Genomic DNA, 12,058 nt, shown 5'->3' on the forward strand with positions numbered 1-12,058 from the left:
GGGGGACGAATCCCTTTGCTTTTGTCTGTGTTCTCAGCATAAGTTTTTCGATGATAGTCGATATGTTCTTCTATCTGCATGAACTTTGTTGCTCTTGTTCTTAATTCGTCCATATCGCACGGAGGCCGTTTGATAAGGCTTTCCGTGAACCTCCCCGGCAGTATGGCCGAGACCAAATGATGCATGGCTATTTCTGGATTAAGATTACGAATGCTCATACACACTTTACTAAATCTGTTCATGAATGTTCTCAATGATTCTCCCCTTTCTTGTTTGACATTTAGAAGGGACATGGAGGATGTCCGATGAGGTCTACTTGTGGCATATTGCGTTGTGAACTTCAATTCCAAGGCGTCGAAGCTTGTAATGGAATTGGGTGGAAGGTCAGAAAACCATCCAAGGGGGCCTTCCCTGAGAGAGGTGGGGAAGACTTTACACCATACCGTTCGGTCGGTTGTGTAAAGGGTCATTTGAGTTCTAAATATATTCAGATGTTCGTCTGGATCTGTAGATCCGTCATAAAGATTTATCGTTAAGCCCCTCCACTTGTCAGGGAGAGGAGTGGCTATGATGTCGTCAGTGAACGGATGGCCTTTCGGGTTTGTTACCTTGTTTGGAGTTACTGGCTTTACACTTTGATGGGTGTGTTGAATGAGTGACATGTGAGGTATAGTCTGGGCTATTGTTTTTGTTCCTGATTGGAACAGTGATGGGGAAGGCGCACGTGAATGTCCTTCACATTCAGATTGCTCGAGTCTATCCAACAATCTCTTGTTCTGCTCTTTCAATTGGGCTATCTCTTCCGCGTGCCGCTGGCGCTCCTCTTCTCGTCTTTTCCTTTCTTCATCTTGGCGAAGTTGGTCGATGACTCCTTTTTGGAGTAACTCCTGCATTTGAACCTGGAGAGTTTGGAGTATTGTCCTATGCTCTTCTGAGATATCATTGTTGTTGTTTGCCGTTGAGCCCATCTTCCAGCGTTGGGATCTTTAGGTCTGGGAATAATGATTACTCGGCCCCACGGTGGGCGCCAATTGTACCTGTATGGATATTGGGGACTGAGTAATGTTGGTCCACGTCGATACAAGGTGTCTGCTTCAGTCTTAGTTGTCCTGTCCTTCGAGTTTCCTTCTTCCTCGCGTGCCTCGGTCGGCCGGTGGGGGTACCTGCGATTGTGCTCCGACGCTCAAGTCAGTAATCTCTCTCAGTGAGAATCCTTGATAATCTGAAAAACATACCTTTCTCTCTTTCTTTCTCTTCTTTTGTATGTCCCCTTGGGCTTGGGCCCTCCGGGTCGTTAGTGGTTCGCGACCTGTTTTGTGGTCCTTGGGTCGTGGGTCGTGTTAGATGGTTTCCTGGGATCTAGGGGGTGTTCCCGAAAATCCAGGGAGTGCTCACGTGTGTTTGTTGCTCAGTGGGAATTGTAACCGTTTGTCCCACGTGTAACCACGTTCTTTGCTTAATTAGATAATTTACTTCGAACCACGCGGTCGTCCGGTGCCGACCGGTACATTAACCTCTCTCCCATAGTTGAACAAAATGAAAAGGTTGGGACTGTCTTTGTTCGCATAGACTTGATTTGCTTGAAATTAAATTACTATTATCGATATTATAAATTTACAAAAAAATTATAATAATTGATGTTGACATATATTTTTTTTTACTAATAAAATTCCATTTAATGTAAATGATGTGATTTATGGTTAATTAAGTTTAATGATGTTCATATTATTAATTAAAATTTCATTGAAAATAAGAATAACAATTATTTTATTTTATTTTATAAAAAATTTTATGTTACACATTATTAATGCAACTTGAGAACTTATATCTTGACACATTAAATAATAAGAATAATTTGTCATTACACAATAAAAAATATTATTAAAAAAATAATAATAACAATTAATTAATTTAGTAATATACTATTATAAGTTCTTTGGTTCCACAAGTATTAGGTGAATGACTAATATATTTAATCCTTATATTTTTATACTTTATTCATCAAATCTTTCTTGTTTTTCTATTTTCTAACTTTTCTCATACAACTTTCCATAGTTTCAAAGACTAATTTGTTGAAATTGAAAAAAAGAAACAAAAATATTTGCATATTATTGGAATTTATTTTAGTAAGAAAACACTGGAAAAATTTAATATCAATGAAACATGAGTTAATCATATAAAAAATCATAACACAATGTCAAACTCAAAATTTTAAAACTATCTATTTGTATTTTTGAATATTTTTTCTTATATATTAACATGAGACTTTCACCTTATATTTAGATTCTTAATATTTAGATTCTTAATATGTGTAGAATAATTTAATTTCATATAATGTTTTGATTGAGAATGTATTGTCTAAGTTGAGAAACTAATATAATATATGGCTTTAAAGATAGTTTCATATATAAAATCATGGTAAAGTCAATTTATTTGTTTAAAAATACTTTTGCACTTAATTTTTTAATTTAATACTTCGAGTGCCAAATAAATATTTTATAAAAAATAAAACAGAGAATATTAACATTTTCAAACCCCGAAATATATTTATCTTTTTCCAAATTCGTTGAAGTGTGAATTTATAACGTGTCCTTTGTATTAAACTGAGTTTTATAATTGATTATAATTTTTATATTGAAAGTCAAAATAACAGATAATTCCTTTTAGAATGTGATTTTAGGAGTGAGAATAGCAAATAATAATTTATTTGATAAATCTATTTTAAAAAAGATAATTTAGAGTTTGAAACATTATTTTTTTCTATAAATATTTTTAAAGATATATTTTTTACATAAATATAAATTAACATATATATTTAAATTTTTTGTATAAAATCATATAAGTTATTAAATAATTAATATACAAAAATTATAATTATTAAAAAAACTTAATGACCAACTGTAAATTTATAGAAAAGTTGTCTGGAAAAAACCTCAGATATTTAGCAGGTCAAATTATGATTTATTTAAATTATATTATCAACACGAAGTATTATTAAACTCTCCATTTTTATTTTATTTTTTTGGTAAAAATGTGTTTAAAATAAAATTGATTATTAATTTAGTGATATAAAATTTATACTTCTTGGTGTCAGTGTATCAGGGTCCATAAGAAATACAAAATTACGAACCTTCGAAGCAAGCGTAATAGCTCGTGAATCAACGCGCCGTTTTCTCAAACTCCGATCCGCCGCGGAAATCTTCATCACCACGTCGATCAACAAAGCCACCGCCAAATCGGCGACGTCCTCGGAAAACAAGTTTCCGGCGCCGGCAATTTGAATTCCGCGGCGGCGGCACTCGTCCAGGTCGATGTGATCGGTGCCGGCGCTGGCGGTGACAACGAGGCGGAGCAACGGGAGGAGGCGTAGCATGTCGACGGTGAGGGGGTATCCGCCGTCACAGAGGACGGCGGCCACGGTGGCGCAATGGTGGGAGTGGGTGGCCGCAAATTGGTGAAGGGGAATGGAAGAGTGGTTTAAAAAATGGAACTTTTGGGAATAGGGTGGCTGGATAACAGAGGAAAAACCTGGGGGACCGTGAAGAAGGACTTTGGGGAGATTAAGGTTTTTCAATTGTTGGTCTTCCATTGATGGCAGTTGTGAAGTGTGGTGAGGGAGGTGTTGTCTTCCAGATATGGTGGTTGTGAAGTGTGTGTAGGACTTAGTGCATCAAAAAGATCTTGCTTTTCTTATTTTATGTGATGTTGGTGCCCCTTCTTATCACTTTTTATGTAATAATAAGAAGAAAAATACTCTTTCACACCATATAATACAAAATATTTCCCTTTACAAATTATTTTAATAATATAATAATATATTAATGTTTTGGGTTAAAAATGATGTTTAAAGAGTTTATTTTTTTTTTCTTCAACTATTCTAAATAAAAAATTTATATTTTTTATTTTTATTTTTATGATGTTTATTCTATATACTATACATAAATAATTAAGAGTAATTTGTGGATATTTGTTAAAATATCAATAGTACTAGATTGTTATTTTGTAAATATAGTCGAGATGGAGTGAGGTTTTTTTTAAACTAATCTTCCAAGTTTTTTAGGAGTCAATCTTCGAGATCTTTTAGAGGTCAATCTTTCAACTATTTTTGGAATCGATTTACTTAAGTCAATCATTGTCCATTTAAAATGAAGACATATCACTCCAAGAATGATCATAATAACTTTGCATGAAAGTTCATGATATAATTAAGAATTTATATTAAAATATAAAAAAATATTATTAAAATAATAATATAATGAATTTTGAAGAGGGGTATATTTTTTTAGCAAGGTGAAAGTGGCGAAACTCTAACTAAGAGGCATCAAGTATAAAAACAACCTCTTAGAGTTTTCTTTTCATATGGTACCAAAATAATATTCATAATATTTATCCTTTCATAACCACATTTTAATCTTTTCTTTTATAGTCACAAGAAAAATAACTCAACATTCGGTTTTTTAGGGAATATTTTAACATACTTTTTCAACTTAAAAAAAAAAATGAAATGATGAAATTTTTTTCTTTTTTAAAAATGATTTATTTAATAAATTATTAAATTAAATTAATTAATATCAATTTAATAGTAAGTATATTTTTTATTATTGATAAAATTTTGAATTTATATATTTATTTAATATTTCTGGTTTATTCATTTTTCTAAGCATGACCCAAATACGTAATTAAAGAAGAGAGAGACAATATCTTCCTGCATCTCTATAATTATATAATTATTGAAATTTTTTAAATACTCTTCTGAATTTATATTCAGAATTTTACAATTCAAAAGTCATTAAAAATGAATTTCAAATTCTGAATACACAGTTGGCTTCTATTTTTACAATTCATAATTTATTTCTTAATCTAGAAAATAATTTTCGAATTCTAGAATTCAGAATACAAAGTTGGCTTCCTAATTCTTTAATTTGGAAAACAAAAGTTGATTTTCGAATTCTATATTTGAAAGTCATTTTTGAATCCAGAAAATGGTTTTTGAATTGTAGAACTAAGAATCCAACTTTATATTCTAAATTCTACAATTCGAAAAATGACTTTTGAATAGAAAATGAGTTCCGAATTATAGAATTCAGAATACTAGATGTAGAGGGTGCATGAACTTAGACTTAATTTTTTTATTTCATTAAGAATAAATCTGACTTTTCACCAAAAGTATGGAGGTGCAGGCATAAACTATGGAGGTGGAGGAAGAAATTGTCAAAGAGACACCAAACGAGCATTTTGACTAGTTGACAAAAATAAGTGCTCTTGTAATACTTGTTGAAAAGTGATTTAGATAATCCTATATGGAGTTTGACTAAATCAAGATGTCATGAAAAATCAATAGAACAAATTTGTGTAAATGTACTTTTACTAAGTCATTGTTTGGAAGGTAGAATAAGTATTAGATATGTTGAAAGTCATAACTAAAATTTTGAAATGATTATCAAAAGTTCTCTTATAGCAGTTTTTTAGAATGACTCATTTTTGTCATAATTAGAACATGGATCTAACTTAGTAAAACCTAAGCAGCAGTGCGTTCACCATGCAGTTCCTTTATTATAGGAATAAGATAATGCTCCTAAACCGATTTAGCATTTAAAGCCCTATAATAAACACAAAAATGTCATGATGCATATATTTTTATGAGTATTGCTAGAGAAAAAAAAAGAGCTTATGCTTGATTGTTGTGAAGAGAAATGTCATCTTGTAAAATTATTGTGATGAGGTTTATTTATGAGCATATGAGTAGCGATAGGACTTAATGTTGGTAGGAGCGACATTAGGTGGTAGAGGCACATGGTGGTTGTGGGGACAATGTATGGAAAAAATATGTTCAAATTTAGTTACAAGGATTTATGGCAAGCTAGGTGGTGGGAGAAGGACAAGGGGAAACTAATCCAAGATCAAGATGGTGATAGGTGAGAAAGTGGAGAGATGTGACATCATCTATGTGTATGAAATGAGATATTTGGTGAAAAGAAATGATGGTCGGGTAGACCCAAAAAAGGATAATAGGGAAATTATTAAAAGTGAAAGACGACATGGTTAGAAAAGTAAGTTATTGTGAGAGAATTGATCAAATACAAAAGAAGGGAAGGTTGATTTGTGTATTAAAAAAATGTATTAATTTGCAAGGGTAGCATCTCATCAGATGATTAACAAATTCATTTTCAAAATATGTTTTTGCAAATCTTATTTAAAAAACAACTCATTCTTTAAAAGTTAGATGAAAATTTAATAATATAAAATTCAAGGAGTTAAAAGGAAGAAAAATTTATGCTTAGTGTTTTCATACTAGTTTGTTTGTTAACAAAGACTATGTCCATTTTATTATCAATACGATTAAGTTCTACTAACCAGACTAACATTGTAAATATAAACCAAGTAAACTTTGGACCACAACACTCCTTGTTAAATAACTGAGTATAGTTCCAAACCACTCATAATTACGAAAATGAGTATCTTTTGAAGCACCACCAACTCTTGGCTAAAACACTTGTTTATAAATGTGATCAAAAGATCATATGTTTTCTAACTAAAGGAGATGCTATGTCCTTAGACAAATACGAGATGAAGTTTAATTTTTTAGGTTGCTAAGAAATATTACAGTTGTCACAACCAAAGTCACAATGGAACGATAAAAATTCATTTTTAAAGGTATAGAGAAGTCGCCACCATAGTTTATCATGAAAAACTATGGAAAACATTTAAAAAGAATGGTATTCGAAACCAAGTTTGCTATCTGGAGTTGATTATGTGTAGGGAAGGTATTAACACCCAACAATGTTCGTCCTAAGATGATTTCCTTTAATCAAATATGCAAAATTAATGTAATTTTTAAAATATTTAATTTCCCTTAAAAATCAAACAAAATATACTTAAAAACTATTTATTACTCATTACTTTTTAGGATCAAGAAAATATTTACAAAATTATTTCCATTCACAATGAAAAATCAGGATTACAAAATTCTTTTTCTAAAGAAGAATATATGTGTTGAATATATTTTTTAGTTTTAAAATTTTAATATGTATTTTTAGTATTTATCTGCAACAAATTGTAATTTTCTGGGTCGGTTAGACAAAAGCCCATGATCGCGCCTCTAAAACAGATTCATTGACATGGGGAAACCTATAAATCGAGTTGGAATCAAACCTAAAAATACACACCTTGTGCTCCAAATCTCTTCATGCACAACCAAGGAGGCAGGTTGTAAATCATCAACAAAACTGGCCATGAAATGTGTTTACTACTTAAGTTTCCATAATGATTCATACCCTTTGTGGCAAGTTCAAATCTAAAGTTTCTTGACTCTGCACCAAATCTTGGAAAAGTTTCATCAATCTTCTTCCATTATGGAGAATTAGCTAGATGTTGAAGAAGATTATCACATTTTCCATTTGCATGCCATGTAAGGTTTTTTACACCCTTTTTAATGGAAAACAATAATTTAAACCTTGGTATTATTGGTAAGTATCACAACACCTTAGCAGGGGGACCCTCTATATCTTCCTCATCGTTACTTCTATCAAGTTTCTTCTTAAGTCATGCTAACCCACATGTTGGACAAACTTTCAATGCATCAAACTCATCTTTGTACAATACATTATCATTAGGGCATATGCATGTATCTTTTTGTACTCCAAACCCATCAGACATAATATTTTCTTCGCCTCGTAATTACGATTAGGTAATTTTTTTTTGGAAACATCTCTTTAACAACTCCAACAATTTGGTGAAACTTCTACTAGTCCATCCATTCCTTGCTTTTAAACTGAACAATTTTAAAGTTGATGATAATCACGTAAATTTGGTGCATCTTAGGTACAATTGTTACTCTAAATCGGACTTCAAAGAATCATACACATGAGTCTTTCCAAAATTTTCTCCACCCACATCACGTATCATGTCCTCTAAATGATCGTTCATCCGTTCTTCATAATTTTCTTTTGTTGTTGACACAGTACGATTGTGTAATATTTCTCTATGTCAAGTTCATGTTGTATAAATCTTCACTATACCAAAGAAAAACAAATAATCATGTATTCCCCAAATCCTGATGTATTTGATTTAGACAATAAACGCAAGGAAAATAATGTGTCCCATTGATAGGTTTTCATTTAGGTGAGCCAAATTCAAGAACTCATCAACTTGTTTTTCATACTCTTCACCACAACTTCTCTTCATTACTATGTATGTTACAAATTCCATCATTATTAATAATGCAATAAAAAATTATCACTTTTTTAGTTGAAGGTGAGGCCCTACCCATTTGCAAAAACATTTTTCACAATTTCATAACACATACAAACAAAATAAATTATCATAAATTTGATAAAAAAAATCGATAGCATTTCGCGTTAGTCTCCAAAGTACATGAAATGAAAGTGGGGACAAATCACCATAATCAAGTATGCACATATAGAACAACATAAAATTATTTTAATTGAACACCTCTATCGATTGACTATCTTGATGCAGAGGGGTCGCTTCTTCATGAACCAAAAATGATAGTTTTCCTAAACCAACAGATCCTCTTTCTCACAGTATTTTCAGAGCAGGCTCGGTGCTTTCTTTAGCCTTGGGAGAAATCGATTCGGTAGTGAGAATCGATTGAGACGCTAGGTTTCGCTTCAGAATTGAAAAAAAAGGAAAGATTTTCGTCAGCAGATTTCGCAACAAAAATTTAAGCATAGTCTTAAAGTATGTATGCATTAACAAATTATGAAAATTAATTTTCCCAAACTACCCAACTGGACAACTCAAAATTTAATACAAATGATTAATGTTTAATCATTTGCACTAAATCTCAAATGGGAAGTAAGGTTTGCTCAATATATGCATCAATAATACTTAATACAAATAGAATTAGTACAACAAAACATATTATATCACCCAAACATATTATAATATAACTCATTTCTATGATTAGTGTAAACGTTTCATGCACATTTAAATAACATAACACGGTTTCAATATTAAATAACCAATAACAATCATAAGCAACCAACAACAATTTAAGGGAGACATTCATGCATTGTCGTGATTGAGATAAAAAAAATCACGATATCAATTTAAAAAACAAATAGTAAGTATTGTCCACTAACCTCATTGAAGAACGAAAAATCAATCTAATTAGACAAAAATGACCAATTTGCAAAACCAATCACAGGGAAGAAGAAAGCAAGTGAGCCAACCACTAAGGAAGCTTCTACAAACTTGTTGTAGTTTCTGCCAGAGAGAAAACTGTAAGGATCTAGAAAATAACCTTAGAGTAGAAGTGGTATATTTTAAATGACACCTGAATATTTTATTATTAAAATGAAAAGAACATATAAATAGAAAATTCAGTTATGCAAGTTTTATTTTAAAAGAATCACCATCTATCTAAAAGTTTATTTTTTACTTTCCTCTCCCTTCTCTTTAATATTTTGACCTTCTCGCTCATCAGTTTGACAATCGGAGTACGCCATTAGATTCCTGGCAGTGAAGTCTACAAGACTGCCTGATCAGAATCACTAATAGAGTAAGTTCATTTTTTTATCTTCTCTTTTAGTCAAATTTTAAACTCGTAGGTTTGTCTCAATCTAGTTTTTTTGCATGTGACTCTTTTAGCTTCAGGACTAATCTCTATTAGCTCGTAGTCTTAGTAATATAGTTAGATTGTTGATTAGAACTCGGTGGTGCATGTTAATATACTCTTAAGCTTTTGGTAGTATTGGAGCTCTTAGTGAGCATTTGCTCAAGTAAAGGTAAGAGAAGCTAGTTTAAATTTCTAATAGAACCCTAGGCTATAAGATCTGGATGTGAGAGTAACATGGTCCTCAGTCTCAAATTTTCTTGTAGGATTTCTTGTTTTTTAGTAGATTGAAATTTGTTTGAGATTGAAATGTGAAATTGTAGATATAATAGATGTTGTAGAATGTATATGAGTTTGGAATTGAATGAGTTAATGAATGTATTTGAATAGTTTGTTGAATTAATTCAAATGAAATGTTTGATGAGAATTGGTTGTCTGATTTTAAATGATTTTGGATATTGTAAGATGTGGAATATGAATTTTAATCAAGACATAGTATTTTCAAGAAAGAAAATATCGTGTTAAGATTGTTTAGGATGTGAAATGACTAGAGATTTGTCTAGAAGGAGATATATTGACTCTCCTGAGATAATGGAATAATATAGATGAAGTTATTCAGGTGGTGAGAGTCGAAGGAGGTTCATATGAATGAATAAGTTGTTTGAAATATAACTAACTTGACCTGTTATATGAGTTAACCCTGCCATATTAGGAGAGATGATAATGAGATTATTTATGCGCATAGCTGTGTGGATTTCAGAGTGAGATAGTATGATAGGTGCAGATCTCTGAGTCTAAGTCAACACACGAGTCTTCTGGAAGTAGAGTCAAGTGTTTGAGTATGTTGGTCAGTAGAATTCTGACATGAGAAATGTGAATGATGATTTATGATAGAAACTTGAAGGTTTGATAAATTTTATGAGACTTGATGAATTATGCTTGTTAAATTGAAATTGAAAATTTATAGAATTATTTTATAGCTAGCTTACCCTATTGTTTGTTGTGTTTTGTTTTCTTTATTTGTGATGATCGTATTTTTACACGGGAGCAGATGAGGTTGAAGGTAATAGAGCTCCTTAGTGAGCAGCTGAAGGATGAGATGACATTATTTTGAATGCTCTGTTTTGTTTTTTTAAAATTGTTGTGTATATATTGAAATCCCTATGAAGAGGGATATCTTTTTGAGATACAATTATGAGATAGTTGTATATATTCATATGTTAACTAGTTATTGCTTGCTTTTTATTTTATTAATTATGGGTAAAATTAGGGATGTTACAAAAAACGAGAGAGAAGAACCTTCTTACACTGTTTTGCAAGGGAAAAAGAGGTTTGTGCCAAAGGGTATAAAGCGTTTTGTGTTAGACCACATAAGGTCCGATCTAAAATTCAAATTTTACATTGAACTATTAGGGCATTTGTTGTAAATTTTGAATTTTATATTGGACGATATGTGATCCAACTAAACTTTTTGTTTTATTTTCAAAATTGTTACCATGCTTTTTTTATGTCATAGCCAGGGAGGCCTGACATAAAAATTGTTATGTAAATAACTTTTTTTTTACTAGTGTAAATGTTTGGTGAAGGTTAATCGAAATAACTTTCTTCTTTGCCTTTATTTCATCTATGGTGAAGGCGTGATGACAAAATTGATAGCACACCATGGGGATGTTGCGAAGTTTTTTGTTGTTTTTCTTTCATGGTAGACCAAAAATATTTCATGAAAGTGAGAAGCGTTGTATGATGATTTTCATTAAAATCACAATTAAATTTTAATTAGATTTTTAAAGCTCTTAATTTTTTCAGGATAATATAAAGGATTTCTTCTATATATTTGTTGGATTTGGAAGATATTGAATTAGTTAATGAAAACATCAATTTGATATGAAGAACACACTAAGGTAAGAAAACATAAAATAAAAAAATAAAAAAATGGAACTTCATAGCTTTGTTTTTTATTTTTCATTCATGATGTTAGTCTTTTAGAACAAAATACTAGTGTAGGTAGGTAGGAAGGATAATTGTCAAACTTAAAATATGTTTAACAAAGATAGTTCATTATAACTCATTGTAATAGTCAAATGTAATCTTTTAACCATTTGAGTTTGTTGGTCTTTTTAGTGGATCTAAGAGGTATTTATATAGGAAAAATCCACTATCGCAGTGCTACTTAGAAGAGATATAGAAACACTTACCCATACACACGAGGACATCCATACTACATAAATCTTAGTACACTAAAATGAGAATATGCAAACATTTCTTCATAGAAATCATAAAAAGGACATACGAGATTTTCTATCTATGGAAAAATTATTTTGTTTCTCAAGTTTGTTGAAAATTAAGGGTAGCAATTTGATCAAGTCCAACGAGCTGGTCTACCAACCCACCATCATTTAAGCGGGACGGGTCAATCTTTTCAACCCGCTAGCCCAAAATGGTCTGATTTGCCTAACCCGTCAACCCGATGGGCCACATGTA

General features: G+C 31.4%; 1 protein-coding gene across 1 annotated transcript; it reads right to left on the minus strand.

Annotated features, from left to right (window-relative positions):
* Positions 1-3,055: 3,055 nt before the first annotated feature.
* LOC137817945 (glyoxylate/hydroxypyruvate reductase HPR3-like) lies at positions 3,056-3,589 on the minus strand. The gene has a single exon (XM_068621170.1). It carries the CDS (start codon positions 3,587-3,589, stop codon positions 3,056-3,058), a length of 534 nt encoding a protein of 177 aa, XP_068477271.1.
* Positions 3,590-12,058: the final 8,469 nt, after the last annotated feature.

This window comes from Phaseolus vulgaris, chromosome 10 (genome assembly GCF_000499845.2).
Source record: "Phaseolus vulgaris cultivar G19833 chromosome 10, P. vulgaris v2.0, whole genome shotgun sequence".
Classification (NCBI taxonomy): Eukaryota; Viridiplantae; Streptophyta; class Magnoliopsida; order Fabales; family Fabaceae; genus Phaseolus; species Phaseolus vulgaris.